Source organism: Pholcus phalangioides, unplaced genomic scaffold (genome assembly GCF_987345545.1).
Source record: "Pholcus phalangioides strain wild (caught in Gottingen) unplaced genomic scaffold, Ppha-v1.0 ptg000015l_1, whole genome shotgun sequence".
Taxonomy (NCBI): Eukaryota; Metazoa; Arthropoda; class Arachnida; order Araneae; family Pholcidae; genus Pholcus; species Pholcus phalangioides.
The window spans coordinates 2,847,403-2,871,557 of NW_028301608.1; the positions used below are offsets into that span (position 1 = coordinate 2,847,403).

At 34.3% G+C, this 24,155-nt stretch overlaps 1 protein-coding gene across 2 annotated transcripts; it reads right to left on the bottom strand.

Moving 5' to 3' along the window:
* Positions 1–4,887: 4,887 nt before the first annotated feature.
* On the bottom strand, positions 4,888–24,075 carry LOC149075245 (store-operated calcium entry regulator STIMATE-like). 2 transcript variants are annotated; one of them, XM_089242554.1, is made up of 8 exons: positions 23,910–24,075; positions 20,525–20,675; positions 19,649–19,697; positions 19,462–19,557; positions 18,192–18,313; positions 17,953–18,065; positions 14,896–14,979; positions 4,888–5,601 (listed from the first exon to the last, which is right to left on the bottom strand). In XM_089242554.1, exons 2-8 carry the CDS (start codon positions 20,622–20,624, stop codon positions 5,383–5,385), a joined length of 783 nt encoding a protein of 260 aa, XP_089098680.1. In that variant the 5' UTR covers positions 20,625–20,675; positions 23,910–24,075; the 3' UTR covers positions 4,888–5,382. The 2 variants fall into 2 exon arrangements, with proteins under 2 accessions (XP_089098680.1, XP_089098681.1); XM_089242555.1 differs by lacking the exon at positions 23,910–24,075 and adding an exon at positions 23,351–23,485.
* Positions 24,076–24,155: the final 80 nt, after the last annotated feature.

Below are 24,155 nucleotides of genomic sequence, written 5' to 3' on the forward strand. Positions count from 1 at the left end.
TTTCTGGCTGTACTTTTTTTTGTACGTGATCATTTATATAGTCAGTGAGATTAGTTAGTTCCACCAAAAGTTCAGTTTTTCAATAATTTGGTGCAAAACTGTATCGGTCCAATGACTACAACTAGTGGAGGAGTCAACTAACCGCAAAAATTATCACTGATTTGGGAGTTATGGTAGATATGCATTATATGAATTTACCAATTTACAGTTATGACTAGAGATAGGTAGTTTTTGTATTTACAAAATAGATGCGATAAATGTGAAATTTTTGTCATTTCTGATGCTAAAATTCGATTTTAACCACTTTTATGTGAAGTTTAGATAATTTCCATATTTTGGAAGTGAAAATATATAATAATTTTGCTAAGCATTTGAATTCTAAAACTTAGTACTAAGTACAGTACTTGAATGCTTAGCTTCATAACTAAATGATAAAAAAACCCTTGTCGTTACTTTTAGTTCGTTTTTACAAATGAAAGAATGCTAAATTTTTCATTTGAAAAATATTTATATGGTTGAACACCTAATTTTTTATTTGTTAGATTAAATGAGCTAAATAGAAAAATTAGTAGATTCTAAAATATTTTTGTATTCTCTTGATGATGTGATTGAGAATTACACTGCAAAATGTGATATACACTCATGTCCATAAATTGAGGATAATGCCAGCTCCGGCAAATAAATGCTCAGAAACAAAACAAACGTTACTTATTCATAAAGCCCATTTATTAAACATAAGATAAAGAACAAAAATTATGGTGTATGTATGATGCCATTCATAAAAACTATGATTTTTGCTTCCTGAAGCAATTGTAAAAAATATCTCCTTTACAAAAACTTACTATTACATGGTTGGTATGATGGTTAATACATTGTATGTCTCCCATGCGATGAAATACAGTCCGTACAACGCGTAGGCATGCTGAGTATCAAATTATCGATCTGATCACTCCACTCAGCAAGCAATGCTCTCCGAAGTTCCGGTACACATGTAGGAGGTGGTTGACAGGCTGCAATTCGTCGACCAAGCATGTCCCACACATGCTGTATCGGATTCAAGTCTGGTGAGAATGCTGGCCATTCAATACAGGTTATATCCTCAGATTCAAGGCATTCATTTACGATGTTTGCTCTGTGAGGACGGGCGGTATCATCCATAAACACAAACTCTGCGCCCATGGCACCCCGAAACAAATGTACACGTTGTTCCAGAATGATGTCCCGATAAATTTGGGCTTTCATGGTTCCGGTTTTGCACATGCAGATCTGTTCTGGAACCCAGTATAATTCCACCCAAAACGAGCAATGCTGCACCACCGTAACGGTGTCGTTCAATGATGTTGTCTTGGTGATAACAGTACCTGGCGTTCTCCATATGAAAGTCTGACATGAATCAGACTGCAAGCTAAACCTGGACTCGTCGGAAAACATCACACAAGCCCACTGTGACGATGTCCACATTGCATGTTCTCTACTCCAGGCTAATCGCTGCCGACAGTGAGTTGCCGTGAGCGGAACACATCTGCGAGCATATAGACCAATATCTCCCAAACGTCTGTACACGGTTTGCCTTGAAACTGTGGTACCCGTGGCTGCAGATAGCTAACGAGACAGGTCGGATGCTGTGCTCCGTCTGCTTCTTTTGACAGTTACTGCCAAATACCAGTCTGCATTTGGCATTGTAACTCGGGGGCGACATGTACTGTAACGTCTACTGACATTTCCGTTACCTTGGAATTGTTGCCAAAGCCTAGAGATGACACTTTGGGCAATTTCAAGTTCCTCCGATACTTCCATCTGAGTACGCCCACATTCCAGGCGGCCGATAATTCTACCACATAAAAAATCATCCACATGTGTCCTCTGTGTCATACCTATTCGCTTATGGCACTGAGCGCCTTACAGAACTCTTGTGAACAATTTTACTTCTTTGCCACCATTCCTTATATACCCCCTCTTACACTCTCGTCATTGTGACATACTATCGGCATCATCTGGTGGCTTCCTGAAATTTGCCTATCATTCATGCAGATGTGTGTGATAATTCTACAGGTGAAATTTTTACTTTAGATTTCGATTTCCGTGTGATTCTGAATTACCCTTAATTTATGGACATGAGTGTATATTTTAATACAAAAGCGATAACATTGATATTAGTCTTCTGAATGCACGACGTGATTAATACTTTTCCTAAAGAACCAGAGACTTGTAAAATATGGGTGTCCAAATAGAAGAGGCCCGATTGAGTGTGTACTATGTAAGTGCTTTATGTCTTCATGCAAATAGAAAACCTAATAACATTGTAATGTACTTTGGTTCAAATTGGCGGCTAAACAAATAGAAATATTCAAAGGAAAAGAGAAAAAGATATATATATATATGTGTATATATATGTGTGTGTATGTGTATCACTCATTGTATTACTTTTATAATTATTATTTTTCTTTTTAATTTTTTTTTTTTCATCTCTTATTTTGCTTGTGTAAACGGATAAGACATAATTCTTATAGGCTTCCTGGAAGGACAATTGTCCCTTGGGGCCACACAGATGTCTTTATTGTTTGTGTGCGCGCTTAGCGCTCAATTTCATATGTATATTTGTGTATTGTTAAATTAATAAAAAAAAAAAAGTATGATTTGCTTTCCATGTTTTTACATTGCAGTTGTATCAGTAATAACAATATCCAAAAGCTACACCTAATTCAAATGAAAATAAAAAGGTAATTAAAAATTATTAGAAAGTTTAGAAGATAATTTAAATTATGTGTCTTGAGTTGGCTTTCAATCCACTCAATAAAATTTGACGTGATTCAACTGAAATAGATCTGGGAAAAATATTCTTCATGGAAGTTACCTTATGAGGAAATACAAAACTTAATTGGGAAGAATTGAGTATAAAACACTGCTTGTGCAAATTACCGTAATTAACAAGGTAGCGAGTGCACTCGGTTCTGTAGGGGAATGACATGAAGCACAATGTCAGCAGGTACCAAAGCTGCCTTATCCAAGCGGCTTTGGCTGGTACCAACTCCAGCACACCTCACAAGACAGTCCCGAATTTACCTGTTGCCTTTGATTTTGCATTCATTTAGAGAGAAAGTTGGCTACATACCACTTTTTGGAAGGGGTGGATTCGCTATTAAAAATCCCTATTACAAACAATATTTTCAAGATTGATTTGGTTCATAGATGGAAAAATAAGTTATAATCCAGGGGTCTTCAATGCATCGGCTTGCAAGTGAGCATACATAACTACAAAAATACTGAAAAATATTTTTAGAGCTATTGAAAGTGGGAGAAATAATGTCAAGAATATAAACTGAAGAGCCAAAAAAAAACTGGTACAGGCATGCGTATGCAAATAAAGAGGTATGGAACCAATCAGAGTACGGCGCCACGGTCGGCAACGCCTATATAACACAACAAGTGTCTGGCATAGTTGTTAGATCGGTTACTGCTGCTACAATGGCAGGTTATCGAGATTTAAGTGAGTTTGAACGTGGTGTTATAGTTGGCGCACGAGAGATGGGACATAGCATCTCCGAGGTAGCAATGAGATTTGGATTTTCACGTACGACCATTTCACGAGTGTACCGTGAATATCGGGAATCCGGTAAAAAATTAAATCTACGACATCGCTGCAGCCGGAAAAATATCATGCAAGAACGGGACTAATGACGACTGACGAGAATCATTAAACGTGACAGAAGCGCAACCCTTCCGCATTTATGTAGATTCAAACAATATTTGTGCTTATTCTAACTCCAATTTAATAGTTAATGAATGAAAATGTTCTCTCTCAATGGTTAAATCTGTATTGGGTTACATAAATTTTGCTATAAGCAAACTTGACTGTGGTATAATAGTATTAGCTGATAATTAGGGAACTTTTCATTCAAATCAGTTGTATACCTAAAAATCTACAAAATAACCACTTGCATGTACACAAGTATCAGACCTTCAAGATCTAATATTTCTGAAATAAAATATGATTCACTGTGCATATAGGAAAGCCCCTTTATCCTGGAATAACTGATCTTAGAAGCATACTTCCAACTGTAATAAATAGCCAACTAACATGTAGACTTCAGATACTTCATATTGTAAAGGGTTGTTAAAATTAAAAAAATTATTTGGCCACCCTCTGCCTGAAAATTGCTAAGCCTCCAAAAAAACCTTGTTTTTAAATGCAATATTCGCAGAGATATTTGAATTTGAAAATCGTTGATAAAAACGAGGGAAATATCTCTATAAAAAGCGATATAGATGAGCTTGTCCATTACTTTATGTGGTTTATTTCAGCAATTTTCAAATATCTAAGCAAATATTGCACTTAAAAACATGATTTTGTTTTGGGGGGGGCAAAGGAGAAATAACTTTTTCTAATTGTGTTTTTTAAAATGCAAGGTGACCAAATAAAAAGTTTATTTTTTTACTTTAATAACTATATAACCCCTGCCAATATGAATGACATACCTGAGGTCTACAAGTTATTTGGACACTTTCCAATTGAAAGTGTGTTTCTAGGATCAATGGTGGTTTGAAAGTTATTCCAAAATAAAAAGGCTTCCCTAAGCACCTTGCATATCGTCACTTTATAACGAAAACCTCATACATAACAAATTCTGAACTTAACAGAGAGAGCAAAAAAAATAAATAAAATGGGATGTCCCATTGAATTTTGACACACAAAAGGTATTACTCTTTTTTTTTTTTCATAGAGCAGATCAGCATTTTTTTCCTTTCAAAAGCTATAATAGGTGATATATGATGTTCTCAATCTAAAACTGTCAAAAGTCATTTTCAAAAAAAAAAATTTACAAGGTTCTCATTGTAAGGTGATGATATATAGAATATTGGGGAGGGAAATTAAATCACATATAAAGATAAAAGCTAGATTTTAATTTAGCACTATAAAATAAGAAAAAATGAGGAAAAGAAACAAACATTGTAGTGATTCCAAATCGACACATACAAACTAAAAAAACACTATACACACTATAAAAATACATTTTTCTTTTTTCAGTTCAACAATTCAACAGATAATTGCAATGAAAAATCGCAAGGATTGATAATATTTTATTATAATAATTAAATATTTGGTTACTTTCTCACTTATTCTCTCGATTTCCTTTTAAAATTTTAATTGAAAAGAGAAGGAAAAAGAAGACCAGAGAAAGTGATATGCCAATACGAGATCAGAGTGTTTCAATAAACAGTAGCAAAAATAAGAAGGTAATTTTTAGCAAAGACGTTCACGACAAATGACAGTTCTTGGACAATTTCAATGGGGAGAAAGATGGCTTTCCTACATTGATGACACAGACAGAAGCAAAACGATGAGAGTTGTTTTTTATCGAGACAATACAGATCTCTGACCAGTCACGTGACAGTGGATGAACAGGACAATTTATGTCTTTGTTGACAAGAAATATCAATGGGTAACATATCATCATCGCCAGATAACAATATCTCTGACTCTGAACATGACTCTTGATCACTTCTTTGGTACTGGATTTTTGTTTTGCCATTGATGATGCTCTGCTTCCAGCGCCCATGTTTTTGCATCAGGAAATTATCCACAACCCAAAACATAAACACCTAGAAATATGTATGAAGTTCAATATTAATTCAAGAGAAATATTTCAACAAGTAGTTATATAGGGTGTCCTGTAAGTGCCAATGCAGCCTTTATCTTATCAACTGTCTGTCGTAAAGGTACAATTCCAATTTTAAAAATGATCAAAAAGACGTTCAAAAATTACCCTGTACCAGTTTTGAGAGTGAAAATACAGTGCATCACAAAATAAAAAAATCTAAATTTTCATATGGTTCCCTTGTCCTTGAACTTTCAATTATAAAATTGTTGCCGTCTCTCCTTATGCCATAGCTGCCAACTTTTGAAAATGAAAATTCGGGAGATTTTCGCGCAAACCCGTATTTTATGCTAAAACCACTCCCTATAGGGATTTTCCAAACATAAAAGTTAAAGCGTAGGGAATAAAATCTCTACTCAAAAACTGAAGTGAAATTAAAATAGGGATTTTACACACATGGAAGTTAAACCCTTGAGAATAAAATTCCTACGCAAAAAACAAGTGGAATTGGAGGTCAAAACTTCAATGATGTAAAAATAAATATTGTGTTCAATCAGAAACACTGTGAACAAACATTCTCCGCGAATGATCCCAAAATCATCGGAAGATGAAGGAAAACACCGTCAATTTTTGAAGAACACTGACTTTTTATGACACTTGCTCGATGTTTTTTTTCACGACTGATGATGGCAGTCTTTCCATGCCCGATGTTTATGTCCGAACACAACTTGTACAAAAAGGAAAAGTCAGCCCTCTTCTGGAACGTTTGATGAAAGGGAATTCATCGGAATAAGTATCTTTAAAATTGATTAAATATGTTTTTGCTTATCATTATTCATGCTTTGTTATATCGCACGTACGTAACTTCAACAAAAGAAATTTTGACCACATGTGCATCACCATAATCTTCAATTATTATCCAGGACTATTGGCTGCTAAGCCATTTCCCTGCACGATAAGACAAACAACTTTCTTGTTACCATCAGAGGGTTTGTAAAACTTCCTTAAAAAGGGAATTTCCCCATTTACGACGTGTGACGTCATTTCGAAAGGGAAAAAAAAGAGGCTTCATGCAGGGCCGGTAGAATAGAGACGGCCCTGCTTCATGCCCCACAAGAAATTCATTAGGGATTTTTTTCATAAGCGGAGATTTTTTTAATGAAGTAGGGAATTTTTAGGGACAATTAGGGATTTTTGTGATTTTCGTAAAAATTCGGGAGATTTAAGAACTTTTCGGGAGATCGGGCGATGAAGATAAAATTCGGGAGATTCCCGAAAAATTCGGGAGACTTGGCAGCTATGTTATGCTAACGAAAACAATTCCATGCTTCTAAGTGCAATATTCGCTAAGATGCTTTAATTCAAAAATTGGAGAAAAGTTATAAAAGAACAGCAAAAGCTAATGGACAATGCTCCTTTCCCTCATTTATGCTGTTCTTTCCCCAACTTTTCTCCAATTTTCGAATTCAGATATCTCTTTGAATATTGCACTTAAAAGAGTGGAATTTTTTTTGTAAGCCTCCGGAGAGACAGGGCAACAACTTTCTAATCAGAAGTTAGAGGACGGGGAGGATTATATAAGAATTTAGATTTATTTTATTACAAACTGTATTTTCACTTTCAAAACTGGTACCGTGCCATTTTTGAACGCCTTCTTGAGCATTTTCTAAATTCAAACCATACCTCTACAACAAAAGGCTTGTAAGTTAAGGCCGCATTAGCACTTACAGGATGCCCTGTATTTAGATGTACCATGTCCGTATAATCTGATTTTTAAATATTCAATCTGAAAAAACTGGATTCATTGATTCTGAACTGGTCTTTCAACATTCATACACTAAAGCCCCGTTCACATGGGAAATAGAATTTTCACCAATGACCACTTCCCATTTCTTTCCTTACGAAGGAAAAAAGTCGTCAAGCGGGTGATAAAACTCCCATTGCCACCACAATATTTGCACACGTGAACAGGGCTTTAAACTAGCAAAGATAAACATCAGATACAAAAAAAAAACAGTAATTCAACATATCACTGTGTGTGTATGTTAAATTACCAGCAGAAGGGATATTTTGTGAGAGTTTGCTTTTCAGCAGGGTTAGTAAAAAGTTTTTTTTTTTTTGAAAACGGTTAAAAATGTTTTTTTTTAAATTTTAATAGCATTTACATTAAAAACAATGAAATTTCTGAAAAATCATCCAATCTTCTAATAATTAATTAAAATAAGATGTTTATTAATGCAATTAACACAATTACTATATTAATTAGTCTACTATAAATATTTCTTACATTTTTATAAAAACCAACTTTTGCAATTTAATAATAACTCAAGGAAATATTTTGTGTTCGAGAATTCTTAATGTTGCCGCCTGGCAGTTGAGTGGTTAGGGAGCTAGCCTCTCACTGTACAAGTCTGGGTTCAAATCCCAGTTCGGACATGGATGTTTACTAACACTAACAAATTCCCCGGACGGATCATACTAATCCCTTGGGATACGATATTTCTTTTCTCTCAGAGGTTTTATTTATTTTTTTTTTTTGCCGTGGAGGGATGGATGGTTGAGTAGCAACAGAAAAGAGCAATGCCAATATGTAGCCACCTTATATTGGGCAGACATTATATGGGTGGGGTAAAAGCTATTTAAACTAAATGAACAAAAAAGAACTTTTCCTTCATTGCTTGTCCGGACCTTTCAACATCTGTAAAATTCCTCCTAAAGCAGTGTTCTCAGGATCACGTGATAATTCCTACAGGAGGAGGGGGGGGGACTGTAATAGATCACAGCAGTACAGAGTCCTCTTGGGAACAATATTGGTTTTCCGTGGAAAGGGCATGATCTTCCTCCCACATCGTGGAGGAGGGTTATTGGATCTTTGGCTACGCATGATACAGAACGAGAGCGTTCAAGGGAAGACAGACATCGGACTCGTTCGCCATTAATTGTGTTGTGACATAACTTTTAGGCCGAATTTAAAGGAGTACCACAGTGCTTCCAAAAGTCCCCCCCGGGGCTCCTAAGAGCATCGTGGCGAGCTCAAAATATGGATTTGTGCGCTCAAAACCTGTGCTTTTAAGTGGTTCTTTTATATGGTGAAAAACTGTCAAACTTCTTGGGAAGCTGCTGATGAACCATGAATTACACAAGGGAGGCAGCTAACAAATAAAACCATTTGGAATACAGTAACAAACTTGGGATCTAGACTATATATAGAGATCTTTAACCTTTTTCCAGTCAAGAACACTGCCTGTACCCATCAAGAGAAGAGCACTGTTATGTCATGTTTGACATACGAATGCATGAAATCCAGATGATTTTAATAATTGAATGCAATTTGCACAAAGTGTTTAAATGAAACAATCAAGTGCTCACGAACAACAAATTCAAGATGCCTGACCTGGACGGACACCTAAGCATGACGATAGAGCAAATAACAAGCGTCTAATATTGGACTTCGAAAAATGTCAATAGGAAAAGGAATATGTGAAATTCATCCTTCAAAAGAGCCATTGATTGGTCTAGTGCAGTGTTCCTCAACTGCCGTGCCCTGGCATCCCCCAGACTGGGCCGTGAGTGGTTTATTGCTTCCATTTTACCCATTTATTTCCCATTAATCTTGTGTATGCCTAGGCCTTTCAGTTAAGAAAAAGAAATCAACCGTGCCGCGGGATTCCAAAGGTTCAGAAAGACTGGTCTAGTGGCCCCACATCTTGTAATAGGGCCCCCTAAGCTGAGATCTTTGATGGGCTCAGGCCAAATTTTTCACGGGTGAATTTATAGTATTTATTTATATTATTATAATAATAATTATATAGTGAATTTATTATCTCATTTAGAGTCCCTGGGATCATCCTCTACTGTGCTTCCCTGCGAATTGGAAAATTGGCTGGATGATAGTTTCGGCTCTTGTATATAAGAAACGTTTCTTATTTTTCTTTATTTTACCTGCGCGCGTTAATGCAATCAGTAAAGAAATGGGCTCATTCGTGCACATTCTATTAAGACAGCATTTCCTTCTGATGCACATCCCTGTCTGGCGATGTGTGTCGATTCCGACGGCAAACTGCAGATTTCGACAGTCGGTGCAGATCGTTGAACCGACTACGCAAACTGCTCGATCTATCCACTACATTTAGATGTGTGATGCAATCTTCATTCACAAATTTGCTTAAGATAGAGCATCAGAATGTGGCGCAAAGTTAGAAACTGCAGTAAGAAATTTTAATACTGCATATAGTTTTCAGCAACTAAGATACTTAATATGAAAGAAAATTTATATTCAGGCACTTTTATGATATTTTTTTGAAAGAAAAAAAAAAAAAAACCATATCATCTTACACCATTTAAAGATATACCATCAGAATGTACCCCAAGAATAGAAAATGTGGTCAGAATAAAAAATTTTGGATAATAATGAACTAATGATATTTTTTAAGGGAAAAAATTATATTTAGGCCACTTTTATGTGATTTTTTGAGAAAAACCAGACTAGTTTTTTAAAAAAAAAACCACTTGGTTGAAATCAAACAACCCTGCTTTTCAGCAAAACTAAAAATGTTATAACTGGTTGGGGTTTTGGACAGGACACGTGGGAAAAACTGTCCAAAAGTGTCTGAAACTGTCCAAAACCTCCAAGTTTCAAAATGTTATGTGGAAACCTTTAGTTTTTTTTTTTTTTTGGTTTTTTTCCATGATATACTAACATATTTAAAAAAATACTAGCAGAAAATAAAACTAAATCAAAAATGTTTCAAAAAGGTGTCATTTGCTTTTTCTGAGTTAACTGTTTCACCAAATTTATGGTTTTAAGCTAGAAATCTGATAGTAAATTAATAATCACTCATATAACTGTTTAAATAAACACTGTTTTCAATATTTTAGTTTGTTGTAAATGTTATTTCTACTTCACACCTTATTTTTCATGTATGATTATAAAGCAGGTACTGTATTTAGGACAGTGCTTGGCCGCTGTGGTGGTCGAGTGGTTATAGAGACGGACTCGCGATGCGAGGATCCCGGTTCGAACCCCACAGTGGTGGTCGGCTGAAGTTGGTTTTCTGTGGTTCCCAACTTCAAGGCGCAAATGCGAGCCGATCTCCCCGTTAAAAGTCTCGCCACAGAGAGCAACAGTCCTACAACGATAAATCATTCAATCATAACACTTCACTCATAGTTGGAAAAACTGGTGGCAGAACTACACACATAACAAGCATTACAGAGAAACAAAAAAAAACTTCACGTCAGGTTTCACTACACGTACACGCACATTCCCGCATGTACTGATTCGTTGGGGGTTCGCGAAGGGGGGTGTGTGTGGGCGGGGCACATGTGTGGTGTAGTAGTAGTAGGTAGGGCATTCAAAAATGGCTCGGGGATCCATGATGTTCTTAAGTCAGCCACCTCGTTGGGCAATTTGCCTGTTGCGGCGTTGTATTTGTATCAAAACCCAGCTGAATCTGTCCAAACACATTTATCTTTAAAAAATACAAAGGTACCAAATTTGCATAGTCAGTATTATAATAATTGCATTAGTACTAAACATATTTTTTTTATTAGATACCAATATAATGATGTGAATAAATATCAATGGTGTAGTGTTTATTTAATGCAAATTGTTCTATTTTGACTTTTCAAACTTTTTTCTTTAAATTTTCAAGAGTGAACTTTCTATTTTACATTCTCAATTTTCAAAAACTAATTATAAATACAGGAAAATATCCGAAAAAAATGAGGCCACTATGTAGCACCTACACATGACTAACAGATCAGACTAACTGTCTTTAACACATTGTTTTTTATTTTCGTGTCCCCCAAGTTATGCATCAATTCAAAGAATGTTTTCAAATTTTGTTATCTTAGAAATAATCTTGGCACAGATAAGGCAACTAAATTAGTTACGGGTTATCAAATGTTTAATAATCAAGTGCAGCTGGGCCCTTTGTGTTCGATTATTACGTTAGTTTAATTTCATTCTGTAGTTCTATTGCTATTTTCTAATTTTCATTGTGACAAATTTCTATCCCATTCTTGTATATATTTCATGTTTTCATAAATCTAATATTTAACCTCAAGACAGTTCAGTTTTCAATTGTTTGATAACCTGATAGTCATATAACCTTTTTCACATACTGTTTTGAATTTCAAAATTTTATTATATTTAATGTAATCTTAATATAATTTATATAATATAAAGATTATTATTTTATTATAGAAGTTACCTCTTCATCAAATTCACTCATAGTTATAAATAGGACAGTACAGTAAAAACCTTGCCAACCCTGGTTTTCAGTGTCCATCCCAAACCTCACAGAAGGAAAAGAATGACATTTGAATTACAAAGATTATGAAATACGGTAGAGACTGTGATCCGGTACATATCAGATCACTGGTATATATGCTGCATTACTGAAAACATTAGATTAATTCGAAGGTTTTTGAAAAAACAGTGCATTCATATTAATTAAACCACTCCAGATGTTTGTTTTTTTATATTTTTTGAACCATTTTATGTAAGATACATTCAGCAAATAGAAAATGCATTGAAAAAAAAGGAGGCCATGTTTTCAGAGCATGTTCTTTCAATGCAAGAATCTTAGCCTCAAACTGAACAGTCTGAGTATTCCAGAACAGTGTTTCTCAACCTTTCTGAACCAAGGATCAGTAGATTGTATGAAATATTTTGATGGACCATTTGTGTCCTGTATTACGGGATGTTTCTTTGATTTTGGTTGTTCCGATTTTTATATATACAATAAATATTGAATTTATAATACAGTAAAACCTTGTTAAGTCGTCATCCTAATAAATCGTCATTCCGCTTAAGTCATCGTTTTTCTTTAGGTCTGTCCAGCTTTAATAGACAGCAATGTTATTAAATCCTCATTTACTTGTCACTAATTTTGGTTAACTTGTCACAATAAAAAAGTTTGAGAGAGGAACAGATGATTTCTATGGCTTCCTTTAAAAAAAAAATAGCTTGTTAACTGCATTGCCACATGCTTAGAAGTCACCATAAAAGCCTTATGTACCAAAACGGAATAGTTCAAGTAACGCAAGTTATGCTGCGGAAGTTAATTTGCAGACTGAAATTTTTGAAACATTAGGGACTGTTAGAGCTAGACCTGATTTCTGCATAGGCTCACTAACTTTGGTTTTTCAATTGTTAAAATTTTAAGCCCTGACATTTTTTTCCAAAGTTGAGGTCTTTTAATATGTGCTCTACTCTAACCAGGGCCCCCCCCCACAAGTCCCTCAAAGTGCACCCTGTGTTCAAGATTACCTTGGAAGAGTTGATCAACTTTGCCCAAGAATATTAAGAAGACACCAATGAATAAGGCAAATACACGAAAATACAAAAAGTCCTAATGCATTTCAACACCAATGGGTGCAGTCTTCAGAGAAAAATTTAACCACTAGTCACGCTGACCGAGTTTTCCACTTGGGTTGAATACCAAATCTTGATGCTCGGTTGCTCAGCGGAAAAAGTGGCGATTGCTCTCTTGGTTATATAGGACAGACAAGGAGACCCATAAAAGCAAGATTAAATAAACACGCTCGCTATGTTAAGAATTAGGAATGTAAAAAAAAAAAATCGACCATCGCCGCTCACTGTTGGAATACGGCCATAGATTCAAATTTCGTGAAGCAAGAGTTTTTCACAAAGTCCACAGTTGATTTAGATTTCTACGAAGGCACATATATTCAGGCCAAAAATACACTAGTAAACGATAATAAATCTACACCCCCCCCCCCGATCGTAACACCATGGCTTAAATTCATTTTGAGCGGGAATTATAAGAAAATTTGAATAGACCAATCGGATAGTACTATTCCTCAAGTATCCAATCAGGACACTGCATTAGTATCTCACACAGGCTCACAGCTTCATTCTGACCACAACATTTGAAGTGAACAGACATACTTTTTCCGCTGAGCAACCGAGCATTAAGATTTGTTATTCAACCCAAGTGGGAAACTCGGTCAGCGTGACTAGTGGTTAAATTTTCCTCTGAAGACGGCACCCATTGGTGTTCAAATACATTAGGGCTTTTGTATTTTCGTATATTTGCCTTATTTGTTGGTGTCTTCTTAATAAGATTACTTTGTAATTAGTATGTGAAAGATTACCTTGTTGTTTTATGAACTACTGATAAAGAATTAAAACACCAAAATTAAATTTCATGAATATGTAAAATTAATGTGCAGTAGTTCTGTTGTGAAGAAAAGCTAACTATTCTAACAGTTGCTCTGATTAGTCTGAATTAAAAATTACTAGTCTAGTATAAATCAAAGTGTGTCAGTATATTTCAACATAAGTAATAAAAGCTCTAAAAAGGTAAAAATTTCAATTTTTTTCTTCTGCAATCTATAAATTTTATTAACATTGTAATATAAATGCTATATTACTTTAAATTTATATAATTTTCACAATATTACACATTGAAAATGATGGCACTTTTGCTTAAGTCGTCACTCTTCTTAAGCCGTTATAATTTTTTGACAACATGAGGTGATGACTTATCAAGATTTTACTGTATTAAGGTCGTGAATATAATAATTATGGCATTACATATTTTTCAGGTTTAGCATTTCTTTCACAATTTTTCAGAAATTTTAATAACAATTGTTGATCGTGTTTACTTTTTATTTATTTTTTTATGAAAATTGGCGATTGGGTATTTTATCCTATATAAGATTTCCAGTTTAACGTATTTTTCTCAATGAAATATATGGTCATTTGAATATTTTTCCCTGTTAAATAGATTTTTTTTAAATTGTGATATGTAGTAATCTCTCATTTCCCACCATTCAGCAGTAATTAGCAAACTTGTATTTGATACAATAAATTGCATGTTCTGACTAAATTTAGTAATATCCCATATTTATCGCATCCTATAGGATCACAATTCATGATACTTTCCATGATGATGCATGTTCAACCCTTCAAGTATGTTATACCTTCAAGTATGAAGGTATAATTTTTATTTGAACCTATATGTATATTACCAAAATCAATTAAAAAGGTTGAATAAATTTTCATTCAGTTTGAATGGTTTTATTAGAATTAAATTTAAGAAGCCTGCTTGTGGACCATCCACACCATCATCGCGGACTATAGGTTGAGAAACACTGTTCTAGGAGCTTATCATTTCCATATGCATGTATCAGACACAGAAATGACCTGACCAAATCACAAATGGATGGGGACCCCTACGAACTCAACCGAGTTGTGTCAACACCAACTGATGTAAACGCTTAAAAATGTGAAAAGCATGTGTGAGGAAAACCATATTTCACTTACATTAATGATAAACGGTATGACTAAGACTACAATTGCTACTTCGACTTTGGGATCTTTGATAGGAGTCATGATGAATTTTCTGACCTGTAAAATGATAAAAATGAAGTCATTCACTTAATATTTTATGATTTTACTTTGTGATGAAGCATCTTTATAAAAAAAATTTTGATAGCTTAAAACAGCCATAATATAATTAGAAAAAAAAAAGTACATAAGTTGTTTAATTTCCCATATTTAGTTTCAGTAAGAGAGAAAGCAGTGGCACGTTCATTTCTCTCAGACATCCATAGAAATGGGTTTATGATAATTTTGATACAAAAAAATTATTTGAAAAATACCAGATTTTTTTTATTTCAGAGCATATTTCAGCGAGGAATGAAAATAATAAATTGTTTGGATGCCAGTTTGCAGTTAAACCCTATTTTAACAAACACCGAAGGGCAGAAAATTTGTATATGATCCAGACCTGCCAACATTGAAAAGACAAAAATCCTGCAATTTCCTGCAGAAATCCCGCAAATTTCCTATAAAAGTCCTGCAAGCATATTGTAATTTTTAGTGCATAATCTGCAGAGCAGAGTACATGTCAGATAAAGAATTAAATGTAAACTTAGCAAAATATGTGTATATTTTTATAAGGTAACAGACTGTGCACAGATGCAACATTTTCTTTGAAAATCACACACACTTTCTTCAAATTTCTCGAGATTTCATTAAAGGGGGAATAAAATTTTTTCATGTAAATTACAGGAAATTGTTTTGTTCTCAAAGTAGCGAAATGCCAATGTGAAACTTATTGCAGTAAAATATGCACTTTTGTATTCATGGGTATAAATAATATGTTTGAAATATTCATGGGTATAAATAATATGTTTGAAATATTCACGGGTATAAATAATATGTTTGAAATATTCATGGGTATAAATAATATGTTTGAAATATTCATGGGTATAAATAATATGTTTGAAATATTCATGGGTATAAAATATTTATTCTAGAACTCTTACGCTAAATATGATCAGACGTGCCAATTTTTAGAATCCAGAAATACAACGATTCTCCTGGGGAAGGGAGGGCCTTTCCCCCACGGACCCAATCAAAAAAAAAATTGTGTTTTTTAAAATCGATTGAGAAAAAATGCCCCCCCCCCTTCCTCCCTAGGCAGGTCCTGCATACCCAAGCAGAATATAATCATCTTGGATGCTATTAGTGATGGATAATCTTGTGCATACGAAGTCAATGATGTCATGGCATTCTGAAAGCTCAGGGAAAATCTAAAAAAATTGATCTAAATTAAATAAAAAAAACTAAAAAAAACCGAGCCTCCGGCCTAAATCTGAAGATTTGGCAGGTCTGATGATCTAATGTGGGAATATCCTTTGGGTTATTAAAATACTGAAAATTTTGTTTGTTATAAATCGGGGGGGGGGGGGTTCTATGGTATTTTATTTACAATATTTGTTATCTATGTCCCGTGAATATCAAATAATCAGGACTTAGTAATGAAAAGGGGAAAGTTTTTAAATCAACTCGTGCTTGGTGATTAACCCTTACAGGGACAATCCAGAGATATCTCAGATTTTTAAAACTTTCTCAAAATGGCAATCCTGAAATATCGCTGGTTTTCAAAACCCTCTCATTTTAGCATTGATGAGCCCAGATATCGTAGTAAGTTTTCTTCTCTTGATAATACGTTTTTCTTTGAACAGAAGCTGACTCTGCCAAAGTCTGATAACAGAAAGGAAAGGATGTTTTCCTTTTTCTTACAAGTTGTATACGAACAGAAAACGATAGGTTTTTTTCCCTTCATTGCTTTATTATTTCATACTGTGGGAAAGCATTTATCATCTTGCAATTGGAAAAAAAAAATATTCTTGAAAATAGGTGGCAATTTCTAGAAGGTTTAGCGATTTCTAGTGTGGCAGTTATAATACAGATCAGAAAAATTTTAAAAACTCCTTAAAAAAGGGTTTCAAAAAAACTGACTGCCCCCCCACCAACCCATCAATAATTTATACTACTTCCAACTATCAATGACAAATTTATAGTTTGCTGGATTTTAAAAGATAGGATGCCTTTCATTAGCTTGAGATAGCCAAAAATTGTGAACTAAATATAGTATGCTGACCAAAACTACCTTGCTTAGTGCCCTAGAAAAAAGAAGGGGGGGGGGGGAAGGCTAATTTATATTATTATTAATAACCAACAAAACTGAATAAGATGATTTTGGGGATTCTTTGGGAATACCATTTTTTTTTGTTTCCAATGGTCCCAAAATATTGGAATTTGAAAAACCATAGGTTTACTCTCACTAATTTTAAATATAATCTTATAAGAGTGACATTAAGTTAAGTTTCCATTTTCTGTGATGTACGAGCTTAAATTTTTGAAACAAAGAATAACATTTCAGAACTTTGAAATTTTTCAAAATATGAAAGTTAGTCTGTTATCAAGCAAAGAATGCACACATACGATACATAAGTTTCATAAGGTAACAAGTAATCTCATGTTAACAAGTCTACTTGAAGAATAGGATTTAACAGTATTGGGCAACAGAAATGATAAAAAGTTAAGCAAGAAGGGTTCTTAGGTAACTCAAAACCATCCTACAGTGACTTGACTGGTATTCTTCCGGGACGGGGAAGATACAACACATACTTTATGCATTTGCAGATAAGACAAGAGCTTGATGACAATTACGGTTTTTAAGCTAGAAAAAACTCTTAGGTAAACTTTGATTTTTTAAAGAATCAGAAATTATTATAGCTGATAAAAACACCCACGAAGACAGTATAAAATTTTAGTTATGGAAAAAAAGTTATGTATCTGTATTTAACATAATTGAGTTCTGGTGTATTAAATTCAACACATTCTTTCAATGACAATAAAATCAACAAAAGCACCCACAATTATAAAATTGTCATGAAAATCTGGATTCATTTACACACTTGACAACACTTGCTGTAATGATGGAATTTCATGATATTAAATGCAATGCATAAACTGTTGGCTGCACAACCATTAGAATTGATTAATTGAAGAATTGCATAAACTCACATCATCCCAGAAATTGATTTGTATCAATAATGTAATCAGTATCTTCTCAATCAGCATAAGTAAAACATAGACAGCACACTGAGACAACCATGCATTCACATATGGAGCTTTACCTAGAATGAATAAATTGTAAAAATATTTGTTCAACAAATGTCAAAATGTAGAAATAGAAAATGTAATAGGATAAATAAAATGAAAACTTAAATACTAATGAGTATCACCATTTTTCTTGACCTTACCGTATTCTCCAAAAACTAGATGGTCCCATCCTTTTCTCCTAGCTATGTACTGAGTTAGGCGTATACCCACAAAAATTATAAAAAGACCAATCGAGGAATCGAGTAAGAAGCTCACAATGTACCTATAACATTTTTAAATCAAACCATTTAGAATTTAACAAAAGATCTCATTAAAATAAAGACTTGTCAAAATCCATGGTTGCTAAATACACAACCATCATTTTTAAAGGAACACATCCATTCGATCAATAGAATATTGTGAGTAAAATTCTTAATATTTTCAAAAGCATTAAACTTGGATAAACAATACAGAATAAAAATATCATATCCAACTAGCTGCAATGGACTCCCCCTTTTTCTTCCTTTAAATCGCCATGGCTGGCAAATTGCAATTTTGTATCTGGTAGATGATTTTCATTGCAAACTAAAGTGTTAAAGGAAGAGTAGATTCCAAAAAATAAAATTAAAAAAGCACCCTTCCTTACACCTGTGAATCTGCATATTTATATGCAACATCTTTATGAGGAAATATGCAATACTGTGATTTCCCCACGCAGATGAGAATTTCAATACTTTGACAAAGAATGTCATTGTATTTTCTGTAGATGTGAATTTGTTCCATCAATAATGAAATCTAAGGGAATAGAAGAGGTTGGTAACATTTTTGAATTATTTATCTCGATTTTTCTGCTCTCATCTATATGCCATCCACAAAATATTTTTAGAAAATTTAAAAAAAAAAAAAATTTTCTTTTGAAACCTAATGGGGGGAAAAAGTTCATATTGTATGCATATGCAGTGGTACAAGTATGTATCAACAAGAAGAAATTTCAATGTTTTTTAAGATATATAGTCAAATTAAATGAAGGAGATTACAGTAAGTATATTTCAGAAATGTTTCCAATAGATACAACCATTTATAAGGTAATTTTGCCAATACAAATTGATTGATCATAATTTGTTGTAATCATAATTGATAATTTTTGTTGCACCCACCACTGTCATTTTCTGCACAAAACGACTAATTAGGCTGGGACCTATACAATTTACTACGCATTCCAAATGACAGCGTTCAACATTATGAATTTTTTCACTTGCCGAGATGTTGGTGCATGCCCTCGGTGTAGGACTCCCTGCGGTAGCAATAGTTTTCTGTGGTCATGTTGTCACCATTTCTGCTGTACTTCTGTGCCAAGAAAGTTAGTGACATTGTGAATGTAGAATAAATTCATATAAAAAAAATTTATATACGTATCACAATATAACTTACCACGTACATGGGTCACCTTGGAAAAACTCTGCCAGAAACACATTGGCAAAATGTATTACCATAGCACCCATTCCCTGCTTGGATGTGTCATAGAACCTGGAATTTTCAAATATCAACACCATATAAAATCCTGAAGCATTGTCATGCCACATTTAACATTTATTTATGATGAATAACATGTGCATACCATATCAACCAGGGTCGTCTTTCTCGTCTAGGTTCACAGAAACGTTTTACTATCAAGGAAAAAAAAACCTTTTAAATTTTCATTTCATGAAATGATGAACAAAACTCAAACTAATTATTGACATTTTCAACTTTTACAGTTTCAGCAAGTCAAGTCTTTTACTTCAGCAGGTGACTACAACTAACATTGCCATTTAACAAATATGCTGCGCTACCTACAATTGTTCGAAAAACAAATATTCAAACAAAGGGGAAAAATTTTAAATCCTGAAATTTTACAACTTCAATTTTATTTCCATTCTGATTCATTAATTAACTTAATAACTCAATATTAATTTCTAATCGTTAACCTTAACAAATTTAATCTCACCAATAATAATTTTAAAAAAAAAAAAATCACCACTGGACCTGAAATGGGATATACAGACTCAACAGGCACAAGCCATCTTGTCCATTTCAGATATCGAAAGATGAACAGACTCTCGCTGTTTGGCAAATTTAGTCTTTTCCATCTGGATATGAAAATTTTTTTGTTTGATGCAATGGTGGCAATTTACTTAACACTTGTGAAGTCATTTCGGGGATGAAAAACAAAGCGGCACTCTTTTTTCTGGGTAAATTCTTTGGAAATTTTTTCTTCCTCCTAAAATAGGGATTTTCTACAATCGTGGTTGAAATCTGGCAGATGCAAGAATTTTTTGGAAATCTCGGAGATGAAGGAAAATCTGAAAACTATGATACGGTGACTGTTAAACCAATGGAAGTCGACATTTCTCCCATGAATTTTCAGTCAGATTTTATGGTCAATAATAACTCTGCTGATGAGAAAGTAATGATCAGGTGTTTTAATGAGGCATGAGAAAACATTTTTGCTTACGAACGAGACACATGAAAGCGAGACATGCTAATATCCCTTGCACTAGCCAGCCAAAGGAATCAGTGAGAGCCCCTTGCGTGCAATGAGAACTCTCTTCCATAGCAACATGAAAAAAATTGATTACAGCATCATTCAGTAATTACAGCTGAACCTAAAATAAAAAATTAAAACACACAAATAAATATACTATCAAGAAACATATGAAATTTCTGTTCATATTCCAAATGTGACGTGCAATCAAATTAAAGTTATGAGAGGCAAGAAATCTTTCCAAAAAATAACCTCGAATTTATAAATTTATCTACGATAGCAGTATATTACTTGTGTATAAGCCAAGTCTTTTTTGTTCAGAAAATCTTTTGTGCATTGGAAGGGTCCGATGTATACCATGGCATAGCCGTCAACTTTTTAGAATGAGAATTTCAGAGGTTTTCGCGTGGATCCGAAAGAAAAGACGATCTTCAACTCGTTCTTTTTATTTTCATCTCTCACAAGTTATGCATCAATTTTGAAAGAATATTTTCAAATTTTACAATATTATAAATAATCTTAATACATATAGGGCAGCTAAATTAGTTATATGGTATTGAATGTTAAGAAGTGCAGTTGAGTTGGATTATTAAACTTCATAATCAAGCTCATCTAATTTCGATGAGATAAATTTTTATCCCATTATTGTGTATCTTTCTTGTTTCAATAAGTCAAATATTTGACCTCAAGACACACAGTTCAGTGATACAATCCTTGTATAATAAAATTCTGAAATTGAAAACAGTATATTTAATGTAATTAATAATGGAATATAATTTATATAATATAAAGTTTGTTTGATTATAGAAGTTATCTAAATTAGAAATGGAACATGCAATTTTAAGATTTTAATAATTTATGGATTTTGTATGTATGTTATGTATTTATGTTGTGGGACAAGTTTGGAGAGACTTTCTATGGAGATGATGACTCGCATTTGCACATGGCGCCAGCTAATTAATAATTAAATTTTTACTTCATTTAAGTAAGTAAACTGAAAGAAAATTTAAACATGTTTTCTTCTTTGTTTTTTGCCAGATAAACTTGGCTAAATAAGTATCTGAAGTCAGTCTTCACAAGAATGTGACCGGGGATAATAGATTGGTACTGGAGGGACCGTCTTAAGGCAAGGACACATAGTGAGACACTACCCAAGAGCCTTTGGTGCACGAGGGTTGTATTTGATTTTAATGAATATGAATTGTAATAAGCTTATAAGGACACTGCAATGTTCAAGATAAGATGATCCTGAATGTAGGCAGAAGCAGATTAAATTAGAAAAAAGAAATTAGGTTTTTGGGGAGTCTTTCATAAGTCAGGCCCGATAGGCCTGGCATTAAATCTGCCTCTGAATATAGGGTTAGGTCATTTTTCCCATACTTTATAAAGGACACCCTTTTTGAACTGTTCGAAAAGGGATCTAGTGTATGTCCATTTAATTTTCTAATGACCTGTCTAGATATGTGTGTGCAATATGCATTGTCCTTGAGAGTTTGCTAAGATTTCCCATCCATGTCTATAGCTGTCAGAATGGCAAGAAAGTCAAAGCTAGTTAGCCTATGCAGATGTGCCTCTAAATAAATTTTCAGACGCTGAAGTTGTCTATTTTTGTTAGTTGCTGCAATTCCCGAGCTGTAAGCAAACTTAAGATTAAAGTCAACATTAAAAAAGATGAAAAGAATGAAAGTTTTATTACAATTTTTTAATGAGTTATTCAGCACAGGGCCTATTGCTCATAAGTTTGGTCACTAAGTAAATATTATTTTCTTAGCCCCTTATCATGCACCCCCACATCCTACAGCTGCACCCCTGGGCTGGGATCTGTGACAGGCTCTTTTATAGTGGTGCAGTGGTAAGATGCTCGTCTTCCACTATGAAGGTTACCATCAAGGTCCATGGGTTTGAATAGGGGCATAGATCATCAGAAGCAAGTTCTTTACCTACCGAGCCTAGGGCGACCACCAATGGATGAAGCCTTCATTTCCCACCCAACTCCACTGGTTGGAAATTGCCGTATGGCGATATATGACCAGAGTTGGCGTGCGGTATAGTAGTAGGCTCTTTTATAGTGAAAAAAATAATCATCACTGGACCTAGAGCCCTATCATTGATCATTTTTGTCGCACCACGGTCATTTTCTGCACACGAGGGCTAATTAGACCGGAAATTATAATTTATTGCCTATTCCGAATGACAGGCTTGTTTCTTATGCTCATCGAGAGGTTGGTGAGCTAACCCCTTGATTTAGGATTCCTTGCGGTTGCATGCAATTTTTTGCTGCGGTCAAGTCGCCATTTTTTGTTGTACCCTTGTGTCAGGAAAGTTTTCTGACAAGGACAAACCGGGTATCGAACTCGCGACACCTCTAAACATCCTTTGGTACTTTAGGCGAGCATCTTATCGACCGAGCTACCACGCCCTAGAGCCCTGCCCTTGTGGGACCTTTATATATGTTCTTTGAGGCAAAGACGAGGGGCCCTGTGCATATAATACAAAAGGTAGCCACTTTTGGGCCACCTGTTTTTTGTGGGAGGTGGTTACTTGCCCCATTAGCCCATGCCAGAAAAATATAGGCTCTGATACTGCATACAAAACAGTTTTATTATATCGGAAATATTTTTTCAAACACTGTATTTTGACTTCCAATATATTTATAATTAATTATATGATAAGTTTAGTTCAAGTAGAAAAATATTTGTAATTTAAGTATCTCTGAAAAACTAAAAATCCCTTGAACATAATTGATAAACATTTGAGGATCCAGGAGAATCACATGAACATGTTCCATAATTTTACCTCAGACACAACACAGTCCAGCCAAGATCATTCAAACTTATGTAAAACATCGCAACATATAATTCCTAAGATCAAAATTACAGCTGAACATTTGACTATGATTTTACCTCAGACACAACACAGCTCAGATTGCTTACATCATAACTGTTTTGTTTATGTAAATAACGTCATTCAAACTTATATAAGACAACGTTTCATAATTTCTAGGAAAATCCCGATAACACAACAGCTGAATAGGTTGAATATTAAACTACGTACGACCGGAAAAAGCAAAGCAATCCTTTCCTGTCGAAAAATAAAAAACACTAAAAATCGTTTTTTTAGAGATCCCACTATAAAGTGTTGATGTGGCTGTGACGTAGTAATAAAAAAAAAAACATTAAAACAAAATTATCGTCTGCGAGAAACCTTAAAAGATCAGAGATTTCCGAACCCACTGAATCGACACGAATTATGATAAAATTAATTTAAAAAATTAGTAACATTTATAATTAGGAGTGACGATATCTCCCAGAGAAGGACGCCCTGATTTGAATTAATATAATAACAATAAATTTACCTGGAAGATAAATTAACTGTTTGTCTTTTTTCGTAATTTTTGATATAAAAAACTCTGTGCAGAATATATATTTTCTCTCTCTCTATGCGGGAAAAAATAAATCCTAATCGCATTTACATCCTAATCAGTGATCCCACGGCTGAGCGCCGCGCTCCCTCGCACTCATGAACATTTATCGGAAGGGAGAGCGAATCAGAGCGTCGCGATGAGTCACGTGACGTGTTAGAGCACGTTCTCTCTCTCTCC

Excerpts from the sequence above, each read along its gene's own strand:
- LOC149075245 (XM_089242554.1), bottom strand. The coding sequence starts at position 20,624 with ATGGAAGAGAGTTCTCATTGCACGCAAGGGGCTCTCACTGATTCCTTT. Across the intron at positions 18,066-18,191 it reads TCTAGTTTTTGGAGAATACG|GTAAAGCTCCATATGTGAAT; the intron begins GTAAGGTCAAGA and ends TATTCATTCTAG. Across the intron at positions 14,980-17,952 it reads AAATCAATTTCTGGGATGAT|GTCAGAAAATTCATCATGAC; the intron begins GTGAGTTTATGC and ends ATCATTTTACAG.